Raw genomic sequence first — 25,462 nt, 5'->3', positions numbered from 1 at the left:
GAGCAACGATCCTGTGCTTTAAATTCTTAGTGGGGAGAGGGGCAGGGCTGGGCTGTCTCAGCTGTAGCCAAAAGAGAATCCCTAAAGTGGACGCGGTCTTAAAAAAATAATTAATAAAGCATTCCCCTGAACAGGACAGGTCGTTTTGCAGTGTTGTGTTGCCAAGCAGGTTTGCCTTTCCACAGGCTTCTCCCTTGAACTTCAAGGTCCAGCTGTATATTTCTGTGAAGTCTGGGTTGAAAAGGGTTATCCCCGGGGCTTTGGTTGTGCTGTACAGGCATGGCCCCCTGAATTTCTTTCTTGATTTCTTACCTGTGCTTAGAGATTAGAAAAATATTTCCCTATTCAAAGCTTTTGCTTTCCGTCTTTTCCTTTTGCTGGGGCCTGGATTCATGTTACTCAGTTTACCTTCTAATTTATGTTTCATGTTATTGTTCGCTTTGCCGGTCTTTGTGTTTCTAGTTCTACTAAATAAGCTGTCTGGATAGTCAAGGCAGGGAGATTCGCAACCTTGAGAAAATAATAACAAAAAAGCCCAAACACCTAATCTGAAAAGAATGCTTAGGGCATTCTTTTACTACCAGTGTAGTAAGTGACTGCTGTCAGCAAAGTCTGGGCGAGAGTGTGGGCTGTACTCGTGCAGGTGTGTACGTCCAGGTTTTTCCGCTCTCTGCCGCAGCACTACCATTTCCTAGCCATTGTTCTTGTCCTATCTGCCCCTCCCTGCAGCCATTCTAGACTACTTCCTCTAATCCACTGGCATTAATGGCACAATCTGAGATGAGGTAGATGTGCCGCTGGCAATATCTAAAGAAAGCAGACTCTGTTGCATAGACATCTCTTACTTCTGTAAACACCAAACGATGTCTAAGAACTGGTGTTACAACGGCTGTCGTGATAGAGGTAACATCCAGCACCCCAAGATGGCAGAAAAAAATTAGGAAATACCCCTTCGGTCTTCTTTTGTAATCCTCTACCAGGGAATGTTCCCCACAGGATATTTCTTAGCACTTGAAGCACGCTTTACTGAAAGGGACCTGGTCGTGAGTTCTGAGTGTAGCTATGTGTTATGGTGCGGTTGGACAGAAATGTGTATTTAGAAAACTAAACCAATTACATTTTATTAAATAAATGAATAACATTGTTCTTTCCCTTCCAGTCTGCAGAAGCATGGACAGTCACAGCAGTCTGACCCGGCTGAACACGCTGGAGAACTGCACTTGCAAATCTTGCTGATGTTTAAAACCAAGCCTGAAGATTTCCGTGAGCTCAGCTTTCCTAAACTGACTATGGTTATAAACTAGTTGCTTCTTTTTTGTGTGCGTGGCCTGACGAGTTTAAAGGGACTTTTCCCAACCTCACTGTGAGTCGAGGAACTCCTCTGTTTTTTAACTCGGCGCTGGTCATTCTTGAGATGGTTCACCTGCAGGAGATCGGCCTCTGTAACCTGATGGACGTTACTCGAGGCTCTGTGCGGATTGAGAAGAACAATGAATTATGTGACTTGTCCACGATGGGCTGGTCAAGGATTTTAGATTCTGTAGAAGATAGTTACATCGTGGCCATCCAGGATGACAAAGAAGAGTGTGGAGATGTGTGTCCAGGAGCCGTGAGAGGGAAGAGCAACCGTGCACCTTCTGTGATAAATGGCATTTTCAGTGAACGCTGCTGGACCCACGATGGCTGTCAGAGAGGTGAGTCTGGGGCGTGGTGTATGTCAGCTGTGGTTTTGCTGTCAGTTTTTAACCTGTCAGACATATTGGAGGGCTAATAGGTGCCTATTAACCTGCTACCTTTAAGCACAGCTTCCTAAAAGCAAGGCTCAAAATTAACGTTATTCAGGTGAAGAGAGGGCCTATGGGTTGGGGCTGTTTTATCAGTTTTCACCTATGTGAATAAAGTGTGCAAGAATGTTGTCTTTGGTTCCTTTGCCACCTTACGGACTGCCTAAAGCTCACAAGTGTAACTGACTCTGGGTGTATCTGGTACCTTGTGTCACATTTAAGGTGGTATTAGTATCTCTGCTGAGGTTTGGGGAGGGGATTAAAAGTCCAGACTGACTGAAAGGCTGCTGCAGGCAGCAACAGAACAGGAGAGAAAAGTCTGATGGAAGAAGCCCAACTCTGTACAGGTGCAATTCCATTTTGACTGAAGCATTACTGCTGTAGGAAGGTGTAAGGCCTGTGGGTGAGTGAGCAACGCTTGCACAGAGCAAGAAGCTGGAAGCCAAGTCAGAGCTGAAGGGAAAAGGAGAAGGAGGAGAGAGGACCTGGGTGGGGATTGCCTGCAGCAGGAGTCCCGGGGAGGGTGAAATACCTGGGCTTTGAGCCTGGGGTTTTGTTCAGGGGAGAAGGTATGGTCAGAAATTTAGCTGCTGCTGCTGCAACCCCTGAAGTCCAGTTCTTAAACTGTATTAGCATGCCTCTCTTTAGCTGTGCTTTTGGAGCAGGGGTAGTAGCTCTGTGGATTAAGGGGTTGTCTGGGGGCCAGCTTGTGGCCAATTTCTAGTGAAAAGCAAATTTGTTCAGTTAAGGCCAACTCATGTTACATTTTGGGTCGGAAGGGAGAGAATATGTAGTCTTTATGGGTCTAGCCTCATGCTGTTATGGCAGCCAAGTGTGTTCCAAAGATTTTGTACTTTTGCAGCTGACATTTTTATCACATTTTGTACACACATACTTAGTTTTATTGCCGTAAAAATGTAGTTCTTGGTTCAGTGCAATGTGTTCATGCAGAGAGTGTCTTTGCTGAAGAATGCAGACAACAAAAACGCTGGAAATGCCGTGTCCTAGACCTCAGTCTAGTTCTGCCAAAGATGATTTTCATATTTTGCATTTTTTTCCACGTTTAATGTAATAAGAATGCTGTATGTCTCTCAGTCCACTTGTGGAAGGAACAATTCCCTCTGAAATAGGATTTCCTGCCAATTGTCCTTGCAGTCTTCTCTGTTTATACCCCATTTGAAGCAGTCTGATGTTTTTGACAATCTAATTATAAAGGTGGGCTCAGCCTTTTACTTGCATATTGCATCATCTGGAGGTGGAGTAAGGTAATAGGAAAAAAAAAGTGGAACAGGCAAAGAGAAGTGACCAGGAAAATGATCTGCAGTATCGGACAGGCCCTTAGTGAATCCCGAAGGGCTGCATTCCTGGAATATGAAGATGGATATCTGAAATATAGGCTTTGTTCCCTAGAGGATATGATGAAATTCAAGTTCTCCTGTTCCCCCTGAATGAAACCTTTGTAGGAGTCTGTAAACTTCTTGATCTTGGGAGTTGACTACCAGAAAATTTGAGTTATTAAGACTGTGAGCCATTTCGGGTTGGTAGGTGGACTTTTTCTTTAATCTATTATCTGCTTTATGTGATAAAAACAGAAGCTGTGTCTCTCAATTAGTGCAGTCTAGAATTTGTTGCACAATATTAACCTCATGAAAAGGAAGTGGAAAGTATAGGAAAGCATTTGGGCTACTTGAAGAGGATGCCCATCTATAAGAAGGATGGAAGGATGATCTGGGAAATTACAGGCCTGTCAGCTTGATGTCGGTACCCAGGAAGCTGATGGAGCAGCTCATCCTGAGTGCCATCACACAACACATGCGGGACACCCAGATGCTCAGGCCCAGTCAGCATGGGTTTAGGAAAGGCAGGTCCTGCTTGATAAACCTGATCTCCTTCTGCGAAGGGCGACCTGTTTACTGGATGAGGGGAAGGCTGTGGATGTAGTTTACCTTGACTTTAGAAAGGCCTTTGACACCGTTTCCCACAGCATTCTCCTGGCGAAACCGGCTGCTCGAGGCTTGGATGAGCACACGCTTTGCTGAGTCAAAAACTGTCTGGCTGGCCGGGCCCAGAGAGTGGTGGTGAAGGGAGTTAAATCCAGTTGGCAGCCGGTCTCGAGTGGTGTCCCCCAGGGCTGAACACCGTAGCCCTTGGTAAGCTTTCACAGAGCAGTCAGGGCAAGCAGGATTATTAAGCAATATTCAGAGTCGTTATAAGTTGCTATAAGTAAATAAGTTGCAAAGCAGGTGATCATTTCCTTGCATCACCCCCTTGCTTTATTTCCCTTAGAAGGCTGTTGCAGTGTTGTGGTAAGGCATTCGCTGTCTTTTTCTACCTGCCAATCCACAGACATATGGCGCTCAGATCACAGCTAACCCTTGCAGGAGGTTAAAACCTTCGCGGGAACAAAAGCACAAACGCCAATATGGTGGTTGCTATTTGCTCAATTTTATTAACTGTGCAATTGCTTTATATAAGGAGAAAGTCTCCTTGAGGAAGACAAGGAGCGGGATGCAAGCAGCAGGGGGACAATGGGGAGGATCTCAGGCCATCGGAAAGCAGCGTGTTGGAAGTGAGGACAGTGATGAGGAGGGTCCTGAGAGTGACGAGGGGAGCGGTGAGTACAGCCCCTCTGCACGCTGTGGGTGACCAGTGCACACCAGTGTGGCTGTGCGTCTTCACAGCAGGTCCTGGCGCAGCACGGGGGAGGCAGTTCTGGGCTGTTTTCAGGCTGCTAGAACACTCTCTGCAGCTGTGAGCTCAACTGCCACCCAGAACGTAGCCTTGGTTTATTGTTTCTTTTCTAGTGTTCCCAGTGTAAGGCTTTGGCTGTTCTTTTTCACTCCAGTAGCTGGGATTCACGTGTCACGCAATTATTATGAAATCCAAATGTGATTGATTACCTGTAGGAGAGTCTGTATGCCAGGTTGGGGGAATCTCATTAAGACCATCGAGTCCAACCGATAACCCAACCCTGCCAAGTCCACCACTAAACCATGTCCCTCAGCGCCACATCTACCCGTGGATGGTAGCTTGGGCAGCCTGTTCCAATGCCTGACAACCCTTCCGGTGGAGAAATGTTCCCCAGTAGCTGATCTAAACCTCCCCCGGTGCAACTGGAGGCCGCTGCTTCTCCTGTCGCTTGTGACTTGGGAAAAGACACCAACGCCCACCTTGCCACAACCTCCTTTCGGGTAGCTGTGGAGGGCGATGAGGCCTCCCCGCAGCCTCCTCCTCTCCAGGCTAAACGCCCCCAGTTCCCTCAGGCGCTCCGCACAGGACTTGTTCTCTAGACCCTTCACCACCTTCCTTGCTCTGCTCTGGACGCGCTCCGGCCCCTCAGGGTCTGTCTGGAGGCGAGGGGCCCAAAACTGAACACGGTATTCGAGGAGCGGCCTCACCAGAGCCGAGAGGGGCACCGTCGCTCCCCTGGTCCCGCTGCCGTTTCTGACACAAGCAGGGTGCCTTTGGCCTCCCTTATCTCGGGAGGAGTTTGACAGAGAAGAACGAGACGTAAAGAGGAGTGGGGCTTTGGCTCAGTGAAGTTGGGCTGGTTTTCACGTCTGTGTTTCGATGGGCTGTCGGACGGCAGTTACACTCGAGTGCATCTGACATCAGCAGAAATGACAGAGTGTTTTCTCCAACAGACGTTCTGGGTGCAGGTGGTAAACATGCAAAACCAAAAGAAGGCAAATGTCATCCTAAAACTTTCCCTAAGACTTGTAGGAAGAATTCTACACTGGTTTTGCTTAAATAGCATGTCCACCTTTGCATCTGCAAGCAGTATGCATCTTCTCATTCTGGCTATGTTTTGTTTCTTTTGTCTTTGTGTAATAAAGGTCAAGCTGTAATTGTGATAACGGTCAAATTTATTTTAACAGGGAAAAGAAAAAGTCCAGGCTTGATGAGTTCACAGCTGGTTCAGGAAGGGATGGAATCTAAAGAAGAGTCCAAAGAGCGTTCGATTTCCAGGTAACTGCTTTACCTGTCCGTAACGGAGGAGCAGGCTGGCTAGAGGGATCTCCGCTGCCCCTCTCCAGGTGGATGGGGTGATTCCAGGGATTAGCAGGGAGAGGGTTCCGTATGCAGGTTACTAGCTCAGCTACGGCAGAGATGACAGTTGACCGAGAGTTACAGTGTGGCAGCAGTGGCTGAGGAGCAGGTGTCTCTTTCACTAAAGCTTCTCTGCAGCGACACCCTTCGGCTCCTGACAGCCCTGAGGAGGCCAGAACCTGAAGAGGTCCAGTGCCGGGATTTTCTGCGTCTCCCTGTTCTGGGTGTAAGTGTTACCTCAAAGCACCTGGGAGGAGAGATGGGAGAGAAATTGCCTTCATCTCCTCTTTGGTTTATCTCCTGTGGGTACACGGGGAGGTGTTAACCTGGACTGCACACTGGTGGCTTTCCGAGGGATTCCTGGGCATTGATGGATTTTCTTAGGAACTAAAAGATCAGACTTGTTTGTGAGGAAATCTTAAATGGGTGAAGGACTTTGAGAGGAGGAATGATGCTAACGAACATATGCGGGATAATGTGAAATGGTTCTTTAAAACATCGTGAAAGAGAAACTTGTGAAGGAAAAACTTGGGGTAGCTGATGTTTCCCGTCCCCAGAATTCCCTTGGGCAGGACTCTGAAGAGCTCTCCCCTACTAGTGCCGTCAGCATCTCTCGTGGAGTAACGGCGTTGAGTCCTATCACTAGAGGCTGACTTCAGACGCTTTTAGAAATTATTTTTCCTGCAGTGCAGCCACTACCCTTGGCTAGAGCCAGAGGTATGTGAAAATTTTGCTAGGACCTCTGGGCTGGAAGTGTGGGTTAAATGCTCCTGTGTGTCAGACCGCAGTACCCGTGTTTGGCATCCTGTACAAATTGCCCAACAAGTAGTGACATGGTGGCACATGGGATAGAAGCCCGTGGAAATAGAGGTTCCCTTCCTCTGTGTGTTTGCACTAACAAAGCAGCGGCTGTTCTGCCTTCTCAGCAGAAACTTTCACACGTTGGCAAGTTCTTCAGTTTGCAGTGGTAGTGTGTCAGCAGCTGAAAGCAGCTTTGACATAAATAAGCACATGGAGAGTCAAAAAGCAAAAGAAAGTGGGAGGAAATAAATGGGGAGAGTGACTGCTTAGAATTAACTTTATTTTGTTGTGTGCTGTGTTTTCTGTTAAGGTCCAAGTCTGCACCTAGAAGTTCATCCAACCAGTGTGAGGGAAGATCACGTCCTTTCTGCCCCTGCTCCTGACTTTCTGTTGGATTCTAACCCGGCTGAGCTTATCATTATTTTATTTTTAGTAACACAATTTAGTAATATGATTATTGTATGTAAAAATTATTAAGACATGTTTTCAAACAATAAACAACACAGGACAGAAAGAAACCTGGCTTGGTGTGTGGTTAATTAGGTGTGTTGGATATTACAAGCTGTGTCAGGTCACTGGAAATGAACTGGGTTGGTCAATAGAGCAGACAGCTCACTTCTGTGTTTTCTGTCTCAAATTGTGTGAATCAGAAAGCTCAAGAAATTAAAGATAAGAAAAACGCAGGAAAGGTACAAAGAGGCAATGGTTACTAAAGACATACACCTAAGAAAACACGCCACAGGTTAGTTGCAGGAGTGTTTGTCCAGGAAACAGCAGCAGGTTGCTGACAAACTCGGGGTGCAGCGAGTAGATTCCCTCTCCATGGTTTAAGGTTTCTCAGTCCTTGGAATGAGACCTGAGAGGGCTCTGTGGGTTTTCTCCTCCTCCAGCTCCAAAGCGAGCTCTTTACCACCCAAAGTGGGCTCTTCATCCCGTCATCGTAACGTCGCTGCCACACAGCTTTGAAGAAGGAAGGATTGGGGGGGACAGTAAATGAAGGTGATTTTTTGGGGAGGGGGGGGCGTGTGGCGGGGTGGCAGGCAGAGGGTTGGTGCTGAGGAGAAGAGCTGCTTTTCTCTAGCAGTCTTGCCCCCTTGGAACCACCAACCCCCCCAGAGCCCCCCAAAATCCATGGGGATGCCCAAAAACCCCTTGAGGCCATCCAAAATAGTGGGGAACACCTCAAGTTCCCCTAGGATACCCCTCAACCGCTTGGGACCCCTAAGCCCCTCTGGGACCAACAAAACCTCCCCAGCAACCCCCCAAAATTGGAGGACCCCTCCTTAGCCCCCCCAAGACCCACTTGGAACTCCCTCACCCGCACTGTCCCCTGCAGGGCTCTGGGGAAGCTCCCGGTGATGTCACCCCTTTTCCTGCACCCCCGGTTCCCCCACTGGGACACCCAAACCCCTCCTCCACATCCCTACTGTCCCCTGCAGGAGCTTGGGGGGTCCCAGCACTGTCACCCCACCACACCCCACAGTTTCCCCCCACTCTGTGTCCCCACACCCCCTGCCGGTGGTGGTGGTGGTGCAGGGACAAGGGTGTGGCATTGGTGGGATCCCCCTCAAACTCTCGAGGACACCTGGGAAGGGAGAGGTGCATCCCAAGGCCCCCCGCAACCACTCCCCTCAGGTTTGGGGAGCCTGTGGTCACCCGTGTCCCCTCCCCCACCCCCCAGGAAGGGAAACACACCGGGCTGACAAGGAAAGTCACCAACGGCCTCCACTGGTACATCAACGGCATTGTCCAGGACGGGGGACACAGGGACACCCCGGGGGGGCCATGGGGACACCCCACACACCTCTCAGGGTCTCCTTAAGTCCCCAAATTGTCACCCTGGGCATGGGAGGGGACACGGGGACACCAAGGTGGCTCTTGGGGACATCCCCGTCCATGAGCTGTCCCCTACGTTGATGCTCCAAGACCCTGAGGGACCCCAAGGTGGCTCTTAGTGATGCCCCCATCCTCAGGGTGTCCCCCACATTGACACCCCATGACTTTGAAGGGACACAAGAGACCCCAAGCTGGCTCTTGGGGACGTCCCCATCCCTGGGCTGCACCCCACTTTGATGCCCCACAACTGGGAGGGGACCAGGGTGGCCGCAGGGTGTCTGTGGTGACGTCTCCATCCCTGGAGTGTCCCCAGCGTTGACGCCTGTCACCTTACAGGGTAATCTGGCAGAAAATAAACCCCCTTGCGTCTCAGTTTATCCTCTTGTGTCAGAGGGGCTGGGGGCGGCTACGTTTAGATTCTGAGTGATACCAACTTGTCACTGCTCTCGTCACCTGCTCCATCCAGCCTCCACCCTCCCGCGTGACTCTGGGCTTGGGTTTCCCTCCTCAAGCCCCTCGACTCAGCCCTGACACCCCCTGGAAAGGGTGTTGGGACAAGGGACGATCCCAAACTCCCCCCTGAGGATTCACCTCAGAACAACCGCTCCCCGCTTCAGAATATCCTGTGGCAGACTCAGTCACAAGAGAGAAAATAACTTTTTATTTTATACGGCAAGTGCGGGGCCCCGGAGGCACAGCGGTCCGGGCAGTGACCACGAGTCGGCACCTGCAAGGGCAGAGTCAGAAAGCTCTGGTGAGTCCCTGGCGGCAGGAAGGGGCAGGGCTGTGCTGCCTCTCTGGGAACACCGTGTGTGAGGGATTGCTGACGCCCCGAGCGGAGCTGCTGCTGGCGCTGCCTGCGGGGCGGCTCTGGCGCCTCGTCCCCCGGGCAGTGCCCCTCGAGCCCCGAGCGCGCGCAGAGACGCGCAGGGCCCCTGTGCCACCCGCAGGGCTCGGCCGGGAGCCCCCGGGCCCCGCCAGGGAGTTATGGCCAGAGCCCGCGCAGCACCGGGGCCCCTCGCTGCCCCTCGCCAGCGCCTGGGGCTGACGGAGAGCAGTGTGGAGAGGGGGGGAAAGATGGGCAGCAGAGCCCGGCACGCACCTGGGCTGCCCGACCTCTGCCCCTGCCAGCGGCTCTGTGCTGGTCCGTCCCCACAAGAACCATCCCTCTTCCTCCTCTTCTTTTCTGGGCAGCCGTCGCTCTCCTCTCTGCAGGCCGCTCTTCTCTTCCGGCTCCTCTTCCTCTCCTGGTCCTGGGCAGAGCCTGAAAATCTTTTCACCCCACAGTGCGATTAGATAGAGAAAGCCACATCCCGCGGGAGTCAGTTCTGATTTTAACCAAAGCCAGCTCATTTTACCTTCGTTCCTCGGAAAGCCTGGCCAGTTGTTCTGGGCGCCCCAGGGACTCTGCCGTGCTCTCGGCGGTGGATGGAGGCAAAGCTGGCCGTGCCTAAACCAGAAATGTCACAGTTGGCATGTGGCAAGGCGTGACCTGGGGCGGTAAGGGACTCTTGCTCTTCCGGAGGAGATGCCTGGGGCTGGTTTGCATCAGTCACAGTTCACACGGTCCCCCTGCTGACCCACAAACAGCCCTGAGGAAGCTCTGACAAAACAGGGCCTGAGCAAACCCCCCTGAAGTTGAGCACTGCTCTTCTCTGACTTTCTGTGGGCCTTTGGCTGATCAAACACCTGCCGAGTGCATTTGAGACACCACCGTGCCGATATCCCTTGCTGTGTATCATCCCCAGGGGTGGAGGAATAACCCAAACCCACACCAGCTCTACTGCCAGGCCGAGGCACGGCAGCGACTTGGCCTCATCGGAAACTCCCCTCCTACCCCAGACACGCTGTCACCGTGTTGGGGGAGCTGACGTACCTCACCCCTTTCGCTCTCCACCGCTCTATCTCCCCCAGCTCCTGTGAGGACACCGAGCAGAGAGGGGGGTGCATGCAGCAAAGCTTCTGCCCGACGCTCGGTGTCCACTTTGCCTGCAGGGACACTTTGCTCTTCCAAACGCAGATCTAGAAAGCAAAAGCATGTGCAACATGGTGACTTCTTGGAAGCAAACAGAGCTAAAGCAACACCCACCCAAAGCCCTACACTTCTGTGGTCAGCCCTCTGATGGTCTGTCTGCAGGCTTCGGCTCATGCTGCAGAGGAAAACGTTCATCTTTGGAGAGCAGTGGCCAAAGAGAAGCCACAGGACAAGCGGGGCTCAGAGGACAACACTCGATGCCTGTTCCTGTCAGAAGGAACACAGAGGTTTCTGGTGCCCCAAGCCCCAGCCAGTGCCAACCCCCAGTCCCCCCTCTCACCTCTGAAACTCTCCAGGGGGGCTGGCAGCTCCTGGTCTGCTGGGCTGGAAAGGCTGCCCGCTTCCTCCTCAAAGAGCTCCCTGCAGTTCTCCACCAGAAACTCCACCAGCACGTTCACCTGCACGCATCAAACCGTCGGTCTCCACCCCGCTGCCTGACAAGGGGCCAAGCACCTTTGCCACCCCTGCCCCCTGCTCCTGCCCAGAGGCTGTGGCTGTGGGGCTGCTCCTCCAGGCAGCCACCCCGACAGCATTTGCTGGCGGGAGGAGGCCGGCAGAGCCCTCTGCGCAGCCAAGCGCTGGTGGGCCGGGAAGGCTGCCCCGGCGGGTGGGGACGCGCACCTGGTGTGTCACCTCCAGCAGGGCCTCCAGCGGGAGCTGGTCCGCGTTGGCTGGGCTCAGCAGGTTCGGCCCAACGCAGACGGCCAGGTTGCTGCAGCCCATCCTGCTGGTGGCTGCGTGGTGGCCGATGTGCTGGAGGAGGGACAGCAGCCTCTTCAGGAGGAGGAGGTTGGCTGCGGGCAACTTCTCGGCCACCCTGGGGGAAGGGGAACACGGCGCTACTAAAGCAGATGCTGCCCACAGCGTCCCCCAGACTCGCCCGAGGCTGGTGGGAGCCAGCGCAGCTTTCCAGGTGCTCTGGGCCAGCGGTCAGGGCTCCTGCTCAACAGGCAGGCTGCTGCCCACACTCACGCTCTCAGCTCCCAGATCTTCTCCTCCCTGCTGGCCTTCTGCATCGCCGCCATCCAGTCCTCGTAGAGCTCGGTCACGAGGAGCTTGCAGGGGATGCTCCGGAGAAATTCCTGCAAGGCCCAGGCCTCCAGGTGAGCCTTTGAACACTGGGGGCCAGCCGGGAGCTCCTCCAGCCGCAGGGCAGAAGCACTCACCTTCAGGATGGCAGCCAGCAGCAGCGCGGGCTGGCTTCCCATGTCGACGACTGCGCCGTGGTCCAGGGCCTCCCGCAGCTCTCGAAGCGCTGTCCCGCTGGCGGCTCTGCGGAATATCCCCTCCGTCGATGGTCCTTCCTGCTGCAGCACGGCCAGCAGCTCCTGCGGGAGAGGCAGGAGGACAGTTGTGTGGCGGAGGAGCCGCCTTCCAGCAGCGGCGGCCAGAGCACTGCCCAGAGGTGGCTCCGTGCTGGGGGTGAAGAGCCCAGTGCCCCATCCCCAGAGCTCCCGGGGACACCCGCTGGCCCTCCGGAGCCTGCAGAGGGAGGGCTGGGGACCCTCTGGCCAGGCTGGCTGACCTGGATGGGCTGGGGCAGCGTGCCATCCTCCCCGCAGAGGGCTGCCAGGGGCTGCCCAAAGAGCGCCCTGCTGCAGCCGGAGCCCGCCTGCCCTGGCGCCGGGGCAGTGGCCGGGCTCCGCCACAGAGCAAAGGGCCAGGGCAGCCCCCTCCTCCTCCTCCTGCTGCTGCTGGTTCCTCCTGCTGCAAAGGAAAAGACAGCAAGAGCCCGTCGGTGGATGCTGCTGGGCCAGCGCTCCCAGAGCCTGCCCTGCCCTGCCCCGCCCTGCCTGCAGCGCGGTGCTGAGCGGTGCGGCAGGACGGGCAGGGTCCGGCAGCTGGAACCGCAGCTCCGGCTCAACAGATCCGGCTCGGGGGCTCCTGAGAGCCGGCGTGTCCCCAGGACAGCCTGGCCCAGCCCTGGCTTTGTCCTCCTCCAGGCTGTGGGCAGCAGCAGAGGCCCCGTGTCCCCACAGAACCACACCCAGCGGCCACTGCCCGGTGCTGTCCTTTCTCCTCCAGCTGACGTCTTTCCTCAGGCTGCCCAACCTGCATGGGGACACTCAAGGGACAAGTGAGCACAGCCCAGCCACTTGCAGGAGGGGCCTTTCTTTCCCAAACTCACCTGGTGAGCGGCAAAGTCCTCCCTCACTGCTCGACGGGGCCATCGGAGGCCCTTTCCTGACATCAGCCTGCAAGAACCCGGCACCAGCAGCCTGAGCGTGGCAGAGCGGGGACCCTCTGATCTCCCCGGCCCTCTGCCCCTTGTGGCAGGTTTCCTCCCAGTGCCACCAGCCAGGATATGCCGGCATTTCTGGTGGCTCCTCAACATTCCCCACTCCCGGAATTGCACCAAGGCACCCTCCCAAGCTCCCCCCACTAGCACGCCCATCCCTGCCCCCCGGCACAGCCTGAGGGCAAAGGCAGCCGTTCTCACCTCTGCCTGGCTCTCCACCAGCTTCTCCAGGCTCCTGGTGCTGAACGGCCTCCACTGGGCAAGAGAGAAGCAGAGGCAGAAGGTGAGCAGCCATGCCTGTGCTGCTGGGCTGCAGGAGCAGTGCTGGGGACAGTGCCCGTGCCAGAGAGACACTCACGGCATGGCGGCGGCTCCGCTCCTTCTCCAGGAGCTTGAGTGACGGGACGAGGGTCACTCGGGGCTTCTTGCTTCCGTCGGGTGTCCTGTGCACCGGGAAGGGACAGGGAGAGAGCTGGGTGAGCCCCAAGCCGCCTCTTCTCTCTCGTCAGGCAGCTCTCCCCGAGAGCCGCCCGCAGCCGCAGGGACACCTCTCCCCAGCCGGGAAGCTGTGTTCCCCATCTGGCTGTGCCTGCAGCACCCCCCAGCTTACCCCAGCAGTGTGTGCACCCACAGCTCCTTCAGCGCCCGGGAGCTGCAGCAAGAGGAGAAACGGCGTCAGGCCCCGCTGCCCCCCAGCCCGTGGGCAGAGGCGGGCGCCTGCACAGCCCTGCCCCGTGGGGAAGGACACAGGGGCAGGACGAAGCCCCGTGGGGTGGGACAGAGCCGCTGCCCAAGCCCTGGTCCCTCTGTGCTGCCAGAGCAGCTGCTCTGGCCCTTCCCTTCTGGGGACCAAAAGGCGACCAGGGGATGCAGGACGTGGAAACGCCCCCCATCCCTCCCTGCCGGCATGCTGCCCTCTCCCTGCCCAGGCTCTGCACGGAGGGCAGAGGCCCTTCACAGGAACCTCTCCTGCCCGGCCGGGGGACGTGGCACCGCGACTCACCCGAAAGTGGCAGTGCAGGAGCCCCTGGGCCAGAGGAAGAGGAGGGAGCTCCTCTCCTCGCGGCCGCCGACACCCTCCGCCTCTTCCTCCCACGCCGCCTCCTTCCCGGCGCTCAGCACCCACAGCTGGTCCAGGGCCAGGCGGAGCTGTGGGCGCAGGGTGGTGCCACCTCTGCAGAGAGCGGAGGCAGGCAGTGAGCTGGAGGTGGCCGCCTTGGGGTGCCCCCCCGGGCAGAGCCCTGCTGCCCCCCTGCCCTTGGGGCGGGCACTGGTGCATCCAGCACCCAGGTCCCGGGGCCTGGGGCCAGGGTGTGCCAGCCCTTGTGCCGGGGCCAGGCGTGGGGCGACGGCAGCTGGGCTCGGAGGGTCTCACCGCAGCTTGGTGACCACCAGTTCACCCTGGAGGAGGAGAAGGCGCCTCTCGCTCCTCTTGCAGCCCCGGGTCAGCTGCACGTCTGCGCTCAGCACCGGCTCTGCGTCGGCGAGAGCGTCCCTGCGGAGCAGAGAGCGGCGGGCGTCAGAAAGGCCACTGCTGCGGGGCGCGGCCGTGCCCCCCCGTCCCCGAGCCGCGGGGGGAGCCCACCTGGAGCCGCAGCAGCCGTTGGCCTGGCCCATCCTGCCCGGGACAGGAGGACCCTCGCTGTGCACCGAGGACGCGGCCCAGCCGGGGACAGCGAGGACGGGAAGCGGGTTGCCGGAGCCCGGTCAGCGCCGCTCGGCCAGACCCTGCCTCCTCCCAGCGCCGCTCCGGGCCAGCACAGCTCCGTGCTGCCGGCGCTGGGGCCGGTGGCTCCAACGGACCAACGGCCAGACCTGACGGACAGCTAACGAACAGTGGGCGGGGCTCTGGGGATGGGCCCGCCCACCAGAAGGCCACGCCCCCAGCACTGCCTGCCCTCGGCCAGCAGGAATCACCCAGCCGGGCACCACAGCCCCTGCGGGGAGTTCACCGCCCCCTGCCCTCCGCAGCCCTCTGCCGCCAGGGCCTTCCCAAACCTCGGACGCCGCAGAACAGAACGGCTCCGGGCAGCAGCACACGTGTGGGGGTGGCAGAGCCCCTCTGGTTCCAGCCGCGGGCACGCAGGGATGTGCGGCCACCTCAGGAGAGAGAGAGGCCACCAACCCTAGAGGTGAGTGTTGAGCTGGGGACATCACGATGTCCCCAAAAAATGGGGTGGGGACCCCCTGAGGTTTTGGGGACACGGGGGGACACTCGCAGCGTCTTTGGCCTGGCAGGAGCCCACGCAGGCCTCGGGGATCTCCCTGTAGCAGAGCTGCTGCTCCGCCCAGAGCTCATGGGCACGGCGGGGTCCCCTCCAGCAAGGGCCCCTCCTTCTCCTGCCCTGGGGGCACCGAAAGGGGGATAAGGTCACCAGGGGCACGGGGAGCCCGATAAATCTCAACACCCCAACTGTGCTACAGACCCTGCCCCCAGAGCTCCCTGAGTGCCCACAGACAAGGGAGTTTTGTGGTGAAATTGGTGGATTTGGGACAAAAAAGTTTTGCGATGAAATTGGAAGATTTGGGGCATGGCAGGAATTTTGGAGAGAAACTGAGAGATTTGGGGAACATGGGGTTTGGGATGAAACTGAGGGATCTGGGCCATGGTGGAGTTTGGGGTGAAAAGGGGCAATTGCAGGTATGGGGGATTTGGGGTGAAATAGGGGAATTTGGGTTAGGGGGGGGGGGGGAAAAGGGATTTTGCATACAGGGATGTTTTGGGGTCAAACTGGGGGTTTGGGGATGAAACTGGTGGGGTTTGGGGGTGCTGGAGTAATTTATGGCGTCGAACTGGGGGATTCTGTGGATCCAAGAGAGATTTTGGGGAGAGTGTGGGAGATTTGGCAGTCAAACTAGAACATTTTGGGGTAAAACGGGGAATCTGGTGTCCAAGAAAGATTTTAGAGTGAAACTGGAAGGCTCTTGGGGTTGCTAGAACAGATTTTGGAGCCACACTATGCGGTTTTGACTTTCAAGATAGATTTTGGGGATGAAATGTAAGAATTTTGAGGGTGCTGAGGCTGATTTGGGGGCAAAGTGGGAACACCGGTTCAAAGTGGGAAATTTGGGGGGCAAAGATGGTTTTGGGGGTCAGTGGAGAAATTTTGGGGCAAAACTGTGGTTCTGGGGATTACACACAGATCTGGGGACCAAGGGCCATTTTGGGGCGAAAAGGGGGGGGGGCGGTGGGATCCGGGGAACTCACCGTGCAGCACCCAGGTGAGGGTGGCCCCAGTGATGGTGGAGGCGCCGTCCCCCACCCCCACGGTGTCCCAGCACTGGCACTGGAGGGCTCGGGGCTGAGGCTCTCAGGGTACCCCTGGGGCAGCAGAACCTGCCGGGGGGGGGACAGGTACCCCTGGGACCCCCAGGAATCCCAAATCCCCCCTGCAACCCACCCAAACTGCATTGCCACGGCCAGGTCCCTCCAAAACACCCTCAGCGCCACCCCCTCCCCCCAACCTCATTAGTGTTTGTCCCCCCCCAGATCCTATTGGCCCCCACTTCTCCACTTTACCCCCAAGATGCCAGATATCTCCCCGGGACCCTACCAGCCCACCCCCAGGACTCCACTGAGTGCCGTTAGCCTCCCCAATATATCCCCAGGACCCCAATATCCTCCACAAGATCCACCCCAGGACCCCAGTGACCCCCCTCTGGACCCTTCTTGCACCCCATTACTGTCCCCAGGACCCCAATATCTCCCCCAGAAACTGCCCCCAGGAGCCCATTAGACACTGCCCCCCCGGACACTAATAACACCCTCAACTCCCCCAGGACCCCAATTAACACCCCCCGAGCACCAAGACCCTCCTCCAGACCCCAATGCCTCCCCCAAGACACCCCCAGGACCCCAGTAAACCTCCCAAGCCCCTCCAGAACATCCCCCTTCCCGCCCCACCCCGACTCCATTACGCTCCCTCTAGGACCCAAATACCCCTCCCCCAGGACCCCGATAACCCCCACAACTCCCACAGAACCCCAACAGCAAGCTCAGTGCTTCAGCAGCAACAGCCTGGGACGACTTCAGATAGGAATGGCTTCTGCATTCACATTCCTGAGTAGCTTGTTGGGCTACCAACACCAACACTCTGTAGCATGATGTCCCTTCAGTAAATTGATGAGATTCAAAGATAAAGGAAAAAAACAAAACCACAAACAACTAAAAAACCCCCTTCAACCACCGTTTGTTTAAATCCATCCATCTGAAACCTGTCTTCAGCAACCCTGGAGGAAAAAACAACAAAACTAAGCAAATATGGCATTACTTATATATTTACTGTCATTTTGCCTTAAACCAAAGCATTTACTCCTGAATTACAATCTTCTCAAACTCAACAGATGAGTACATCTCACCAGTTTTGGCTGTGTGCAGCCCCTTTGAATACAACAGTAGAAAGGTACATTCAGAGTTCTCCAAATTTAAAACATTCTCAAACCCCTCCAGAGCAGAACAAACCCCCTGCAAAATTCTAAAGAGACTTCTAAGATTTCATTTACTGCTCCTAGCAGTAAGTACATTGCTGATGCCCGCAGATTTATTCCTTGTCTGTCACAGCTTAACTGCTTGAATCCAGCATCAGGAAAGGAAGGAAAACTCATGTTTTACAAGACCTTCCAGAACACCCTCCTGGAACCTAGTTGTCTGACAGGCCCTCACGAATACAACAAACCTTCAAGTCGATGCGCAAGCTGTGATGATCAGTGTCTTGAAAACAGTTTCTTCAATCAATTTAAAGAAAACGACTTCCTAACTTTCAAGGTTGCCAGTTTCTTCCCATACTCCATCAGAGACATTTTAAATTAAGAACTTTTGTGCTAGACTGAACTCAAGTTCTTGTGCATGTGGAGAAAATAATTCCTTGCTGAAGTTTTAGATTATGGAAAATATTTTCCAAAGTGATAGACTTCTGAAAAATAAAGGCTTTCAAGCAACTGTCTCAAAACAGTAACAGCAAGCTGCTAATGGAATTTCAGTGAGAATTTGTGTCTGAATCTTTAGTTTGCATTATGTAAAGCACTAGAATTGTGAAGTGCTTGCTTGTGTGAACGGCTTGCTTCAGTTGCCAAAATTACTGAAAGGCAACATCTGTCCTCAACATAACAGCAGAGCTAGGAGCGCATAAAGCAAGCACCAGATACGGGAGGAATACCTAGGAGCAGAATAAGGGGTTGAAGAAGAGGGTTACAGTTGGATCAGATTAATCACACTGTTCTCTGCCCAGATTTTTTTTTTCTTTTTCAAAGAGAATTGAAAGATCCCAAACACACCAAAACTCCTTCTGTTCTTAAGACATGGAAGTAATTAGGATTTATTTGCCAATAGGAGAACTACCAGTCATTAACTAGCCTTATATAATAATGATGTGCTTTTGAGCCTTATAGGCTGTTTTGAAAGAAATCATGAAAAAAAAAGTACTAAGTTAGTGGAATAATTTTCAACTTTTTTTTTTTTTTTTTTTTTTTCAACTGTGCTTTTCCAGGAAGAAGCACATCTTCACCGTAGTAATACAAAACCCTTTGGGAAACATATTGGCCACGTGGCCAAACAAAACTGGCTCTCGAGCAAGTTTGAATACACAGTTTTGTCAGGCTCAGCCTTGTTTTCCTACTAGAAACTCTAGAATTGCATACAGCGCTTCACAGGAGATGATTGTCTGTCTAACCAGATCTGTGATCTACACTGCAAATTTACCACAAGGGAACAACAGAATAGATTCTAATGATTAGAAACAAATCATCTTTACCTGTGGGCTAGCTCCAGCTCTTTCACAGCATTAAGCATCTCCTTCAGATTGCTTTTTACATCTTTCAGGACACAGGTAGCTAGTCTTCGTAGCACTGAAGCCGTATGATACGTAAGGACTGCATCCCCTGGCGCTACGTGCCTGGCCTGTAAATAAAAAGCAAGTTGTGAAGATGTGCCGCAGTGTGATACAGGGGTATGCTGAAGCGCCATACAGAGAGTGAGCACCATTATTTCAATCCAAGACTACTGAATTTAGAGACACAAACATGCATCAACTCACAGTAATTTCACTCTCTGATAGATGATGTTTTATGTTCGTACCTTTAACAAAGTTTGTTTGCATTCCTGTAATTTCCCACATTTGAAGAGTGCTCGGGCCAAATATAGTAAAACTCCAGCATTTTGATACTTACAGAACTTTCTGAGGCAGTGTTCATACTGAAATGGGAAAAAAAAAAAAAAAAAAGGAATAAAAATCAAAACAAGAGGTGATAATCGTTACTTATTTAACCTAACTCCAGTAAGTGTTTCTATTCCTAAAAAGCATTACTGCTAATACGCCTTTTGCTTTTTAAAGTGTGTCATGCTACATAGATGCCTCCTTTTCACTGATCAGAAAAGTCTTTCTGCTGGTCTGTAGCAAGTACCTGATTTTCCTGGAAACTGACAGCAGTGCAGGAGGCTCTCTAGGTCTTAAAATACAATAGAATCGTTACAATAGGTGGTACTTGCAAAGTAAGTCCAACAAGCACGACATTTTAAATGCACTCAATTATTCTCCGCTATATGATATGAAATCTATTTTCTTTATTCATACAAGATATTTTATAAATTGAAACATATTTAATGTAGTAATTCCATGTATCTGATGCAATTAATTAAAAAAAAAATCCACACCTTTCAGATAACTCAGCAACATATTGGTTTTGTCCAGCTAGCTGAATGACCTGGCATGCCAAGGGCTATCTAGTTGTTCTGGAGTGTAAAGGACGACTCGTTACTAGAGGTTTTGTGGGTCTAGAATCAAAGCTTCAGTTACGAAACTTGTATCCTTGTCAGTAACAAGCACCTTTCGTTTGACATACTCTTTTCTCAAGGAATCATTCACCCTTTCTAAACCTCCAAAATAGTAAGGAATACAAAGCCATTTTTATATCCAGCTCAGTACAGGAACTGCCCTAACTGTAATGCTTGGATCCACTACTCTTGAATCACACTGTTGTGAGCGCCCAATTTTCACTCATCTTTAGAGTCAAAGTTTTTGTATTTAGCTTATGTCTGCCTTGGGTTGGTATGCTTTGTGATAGAGTACAGTAGAATAACTGTTGTGGCTGTAGTAAGCTAGACTATTCAGTTCATCTCCCCTTGAGTCCAGTGCCATGGGTCTCAGACTGTGGCTTGTGCTGGCTGCATAGCACAGCCCAGGGATCGATAAAACACCGCAGGAAATAAACACATTTCTGCTAACAGCTGTAGTGAAATATACAGGCAAATGAGTACAACATTTTTCTGACAAATCAAAAGGTGAAAATGATACCCAGTTTCCCACTGTAATTCAAACACAACAGAATAAATGTGATTTGTGACCAAAGCTTTTTAACAGTAGTTCACTGCAGGACAGGGACTAGAGGTCTTGATCAGACAAGAAAGGCCCCGTATCTCTCCTTATGACCATCACAAAATGCTTCAAGATTCCTTTGATGTAAGTATTTCTGAGCCTCAGTGTGGACCCACTCTCAATGAAAGAATTTTGTTCTTAGCTTCTGTCCTGTTCAGCGTACGCTTTTGTTTCAGCTTACCTGTATGCCTTTCATCAACTAATTGAGGGAACCTAGTTAGAATAGGTTGACATTTGGAAGTTAGCTTGCTTGAGCAGGTTGAATTAAATGACCTCAACCAATTTCTTCAACATGAATTACCTTGTGATACTAACTTTGGTGAAAGAAATCATGGCACATCTTTTCAGACAGCTCCGATTCTTACTTATGCAGTCATTTGCAAGAACAAAAAAAGGAACTGTTGCTATTAAAAAAAATCCCAGCAACAAATTGCATTTACTTTCTTCAGTAACATCTGAATGTAAATCACATACAGTTAACTATGCTGACTGAAACCTCTCTCACTGAAAATTAATTCTGAGACCAAAATTCTAACCCAATTAAGTTTTAACTCTGCTAACTAAAAAAAAAAAAAAAAAAAAAAAGTGTACAAATGGTAGTTGCTTTGTTACCCCTTACCCACATTTGGCAGTTTGGTTTTAAATCTAGGCTTGACAGCTAACAGCATGCTAGAAACAGACCTAACTTGTTAAAATATTATTCAGAAACTTTCACAGCTGCTATGACAGCAGCAAAACACCCAGAAGTCATCTAACCCAACATATTATTTAGTTCAATTTAGAGGTGTTACCATCTGCACAGCACTGATGTACTGTTTCTGTTCTACATAGATATGTGCCAAATTCAGCCACACGTCACTGATATTGGCTGTTGCCTCTCTCATTTGGGTAAAAACTTCATGAGCTTCATGGAAATATCCTTTATGTGCCAAGACAGCTCCTAAGGGGAGAGTAATACTTACAGTGTAAGCTTCCAGGTTCAAGTACCATGTACTCTTACCAAAGAAAACAAAATATTGCCGGAATGAAGTTCCCCATTAAAAACTAAGGGACATAGTTGCACACGAAAGACATTTTTTCCTGTGCTCCACTACACAGCATTCAGGCCCTGCAAAAACAATTCTGTACTAAAGCATGAAACATAAGAATATCATCACCTCTGAAGGAAAATTAGAGTCTAATATCCACCTATGCCATCAGCAGCATACACATTCGTTGGATCACTTCTGAGTACTTGCTTGTAGATCGCTAATGCACGGTCTTGATGACGCTTCTCCCGCAGAATGAAGTATCTCAGTTGATCCCTCATGTCTATAATGGGGTATTAAAGATCTACCCAGAAGTTTGACAGACTACAAGATGCCAAACAGGCACCAAGGAAAGGCTCTGAGTAGCTAAGAGCCTGCAAAAGTTAAATAAATAAAACCACACACAGGGCAGACAGACGCCCATTACCTTTTCTCTGTCCCTTGCAGGTTGATGTAGCGTCTGGAACCAGATGTTGCCAAGAGCCAGCATGGCGTAAGTATCATTTTGTGTGGAGGGCTGTTTCAATATCATTTCAAATTTCTTCTGTGCTGGACCCCATTCTTGTTTAGCCACATGAAGACTGCCAATCAGAGACCAAGCATCCGGATGGTCCTAAATAAAAATTCACTGTAATTTGCAAAAGTATCATTTTCCCTTGCAAGGTTACTTTTTCAAGTATAAAACGCTATTTTTCTTAAATAGAATTCTATATTTTAAAAAAGAACAACAAAACACACAGACAGCAGATTACAGTAGTTTTTTCTTCTTCCCCTAGTTTATGTGAACAAAATCAAAACGTAACAAAAGGAAAACAAAATTTGAAGGTAGCATTTCAAGTGTTTTAACTGTAAACACTTAAAGGGTTACAAACCAGATTTATCCAAAGTACGTCTTTAAACCAATCAGAAGCCTCATAAAAATTCCCTTTATCCCTAGCCATAGCTCCCAAGTGCAAGTAGCCTAAAAACAGAAATGGAAAAGAAAATCAAAATCAGGAAACAGGTTAAAGTTATCTCAAACAAAGAAAATATTGGCCATGCATGAATTTCAAAAGCAGTCTTTTTCTTGGTCTGCCAAGGACAGCAAACATCGAGACACATTTCATACCCTATTCACCGTGAGACACACCTTGTGAAGAGGAATGTCCATCCACAGTGGTGATACAGAAATTGTAGATTTCTGACAGTTAAAGTAATGTGAATGTTTTTCATTAGTTCATAAGTTAAAGACGATTGGGAAACCTCAAAGAAAAGAGGATGCACCAGTTACATAACTCTCTCTTATCACTTTAAACAGCTCTCCCCTCTCCACAGTCTTTAGGAAGAGTATCAGTTAGCAGGCAACAACAGAAAACAAACTGGAAAAGGCTGTAGATGAGGCTGGGGCATGCTGTGTGCTGCAGCTTGCTGAGCGAGGGCTACCACCCTGCCTTTGCAGCAAATACCACAGGTCCGCTACTGGAGGGCAAGAGGAAAAGCAGAGTGAGGAGGAAAACCAGAATGTGCCATAGAAGCTGTGCTAACACCCTCAACAGCTCTTCTTCCCTGGAGGAGGGCCAAGGTCCAAGATAAAATGATTCTCCCAGAGGGTCTCTACTTCCACCCACACAGGCAGGGTTGCAAAGCCTGGGTGTATCAAGTGGATGGCCTTGATTGCACCCGAGGGCTGAGGTACTAAGGCTTTGTTAGGGGTGGGGCGCAAGTAAGCAAAGGCATGCAAGTCTAGATAAGCTAATTTTGCTAGAGTATTGGAGTACAGTATGATTTACCAAGAATTAGAAGGCTTAAAGCTGAATATTAGACTATAAGGATGATGCAGGCCTTAAAAAAAAAATAAAAAGGTAGGGAAACAGCATGTAGGTAAGCCCCAAAACTACTCTGAAAAGAAGCAAAGACAGATAGAAGGTGACCCGAAGACACTGTAAATGGGAAGAGTTTTGATATTAAAAGGAGGACTGTGAAACTAAAGTACCAAACGTTTCTTACAATCAGCGTAATTCGGATGTTCTCTTAAAATGTTTTTATGGAGTTTTTCTGCTTCATGAAGTTCAGACATCACCTCACAGATTTTGGCAAGGTTATAGTTCGCTGTTACAGCGATAGCGTTGTAATAATGCTCATCATGTTCAGCTTCTGCTTTTGCACAATCCAGCGATGCCAAAAAGTATGTCTAAAGTATAAAAAGAAAAAAAAGGAATAAAGGACTCTAGAATATTCTTCAAGGAAAACTTCTAGGTGATCAAGAAACTCAGTTCAAACTTTGAGCAGTTACACACCTTTGCTTCTCCTCGGTTTCCCAGCCTGAAGTGCAGAGAACCCACATTATTCACAATCTCTGGTGGGACGTCAGCATGTACTTCCTCTCGCAGAATGCGTGTGGCTGTACCATAGGCTGAGAGTGCACCCTTTACACAGGGAGAGAACGTGGATAAAAGAAAGAAGAGAATGAGCTCTCTGTGCTCTTGTGAGAAGCACACACATCATTTGCCAGGTGTGTATTAATAACACCTGTATATCAGTCTGTTCTAGAATTTGGGCGAGCTCAACCCATGCCTCTACGTCTTCAGGACATGGTTCCGTGACTTTCTTTAGATGACCCTGAAAAACAGCAAAAGATAATTACACCTCTTTGCGGACGCACAAACTGTTTAAAAAAAATATGAAAACAATCGAAAGAAAGAGTGAAGGTATTAACCTTAACACTAGACAGATATACCTCACTGCAAAAGAAAACATCTTAAACACCTGCACAATTTTGTCACCAAAAAAATTGCATTAGTGTCCTTCCTTCATTAATGAATTTTTCTGTAGAACATAAACCTGCTTAAAGTGTTAGAGAAGCAGAAACTATTACAGCAACATGAGCGGCAAGAAAAATGATGTCTAACACCTTTTGTATTTAGTTACCCAACACTACATTAAAACACACTGTCATTTATCAAAAAAAGCATAACATCGTCCTTCCGGAGAAGCTAAGACAAGTGTTTTATGAAACTCACTAGCTAATTTGCTGCCTTCAGGAAAACATTAGCTAACTTACAATCTTCAGAGAATTATAACATACATGTGAGGAATTCTGCCCTTTGCACAGTGCCAAATACAAAGGCGAGGCTGGGGCTCCTCGCAGTTCCGGGACTTGCTTTAGCCACAGCCCCGTAGGAGTCTCAGTTCTGTCGAGAAGTTGTGACTCTCCACAGCTCAGAGGATCTCTCATGACAGCCGTATCTACAGCCAAGTAACCCTAAGTTTTATGTAGCTTCAGGTACAGTCTGATTTCAAGTCTGATTTCTAAGTTCTACTGTCGGATGTAAAAGCATGATGCTGGCAGAAGCAAAACTCACCTTTGCAATATCCCGTTTCTCCCGGTCTTCTGAAGCCGCATAAAGACATCCAAGGATTTTCAGAGTCTCATAATTGTTTGGATAGGCTTTCAGAACTTTTTCAAAGCATTGTGACGCATTCTCTTTGTCCCCTCGATAAATGTACATTTGACCCAATCCAAAAAATGGAAGTACAAAAGAAGAAGAGGCAAACTGACTGGCCTGGTAATAATACTGGAAAGCTTGATCATAATCTCCCTAATGAAAAAGAAGAATCAAAGAACAGGTAGTGTTTTCACACTTAGAACTTTCATAAGACAGATTTTTAAGTGTAATCTCAATTTGAAAATGGCCCTACCTGTACATGAAAAGACTTAGCCAGCTGATAACAACCCTCTGCCTGCATTGCTTCAACTTTTGTATTATGGCAAGCATGAAGAGCCAAGTTCTGTGCTTTAGCATAGTCCCGAAAAAAAGGAAGTTAAACGAAATTTGAAAGTCTTCACTTTATTCATGGTGCAGTGATTTATTATTTAAACAAGGATAGCTGGAAAAGACAAGAAAGATTTAGCCATAGCACTGACTAAATGAATAACAGATTTAGTTTTACTGGTTACTGTTCTTTATTTCATATTTTAAAGCATGGAAGAGAAAAAAAAAAAAAAAAAAACGCCAAACCATCAAACCAAAAACCAAAACCACACAAAACACCACAAACCAAAAACCATTCAGGACACAAATGTGACCTTGACTTAAGAAGTAAGTGTATCTTTTATTTTCTTGAAAAAAAGCTTACACAAAATTTAAGTCAAAACCTTCAGACTTTTCCACCTAGACTAGAAGTTCCATATTAGGCATAGTGGCCAGAGAGGAACAGGACCAGGGGAGAATGAACTAGAGGCCCTAACGTGCACCCAGAGGGACACCATGGCAAAGGCGCTGACAGAAGACTTTCCACATCAACTGCCTTCGCTTTCAGGCTGCCCCTTCCTCTTCCTG

At 50.6% G+C, this 25,462-nt stretch overlaps 2 protein-coding genes and 1 pseudogene across 2 annotated transcripts; 1 reads left to right on the top strand and 2 right to left on the bottom strand.

Annotated features, from left to right (window-relative positions):
* The first annotated feature begins 863 nt into the window (after positions 1-863).
* On the top strand, positions 864-1,951 carry LOC141961814 (insulin receptor-like; annotated as a pseudogene).
* Positions 1,952-10,582: 8,631 nt separating this feature from the next.
* Positions 10,583-12,677, bottom strand: LOC141961813 (T-cell activation Rho GTPase-activating protein-like). Its single transcript, XM_074909151.1, has 7 exons — positions 12,635-12,677; positions 12,032-12,123; positions 11,673-11,834; positions 11,479-11,588; positions 11,128-11,323; positions 10,787-10,904; positions 10,583-10,713 (listed from the first exon to the last, which is right to left on the bottom strand). Exons 1-7 carry the CDS (start codon positions 12,675-12,677, stop codon positions 10,583-10,585), a joined length of 852 nt encoding a protein of 283 aa, XP_074765252.1.
* Positions 12,678-14,116: 1,439 nt separating this feature from the next.
* Positions 14,117-24,935, bottom strand: LOC141961812 (RNA polymerase-associated protein CTR9 homolog; the record flags this gene model as incomplete). The annotated part of the gene is made up of 12 exons (XM_074909150.1): positions 14,117-14,240; positions 18,496-18,641; positions 18,819-18,935; positions 20,907-21,055; positions 21,304-21,388; positions 21,571-21,756; positions 22,016-22,104; positions 23,130-23,313; positions 23,420-23,548; positions 23,652-23,741; positions 24,485-24,721; positions 24,822-24,935. Coding segments are annotated over 12 exons (1,650 nt in total), but the record flags the coding sequence as incomplete, so codon positions are not given.
* Positions 24,936-25,462: the final 527 nt, after the last annotated feature.

The sequence above is a fragment of the Athene noctua genome, chromosome 6 (assembly GCF_965140245.1).
Source record: "Athene noctua chromosome 6, bAthNoc1.hap1.1, whole genome shotgun sequence".
Taxonomy (NCBI): domain Eukaryota; kingdom Metazoa; phylum Chordata; class Aves; order Strigiformes; family Strigidae; genus Athene; species Athene noctua.
Note: the sequence above shows the minus strand (reverse complement) of the source record. Positions and strands in the feature narration are given on the sequence as shown.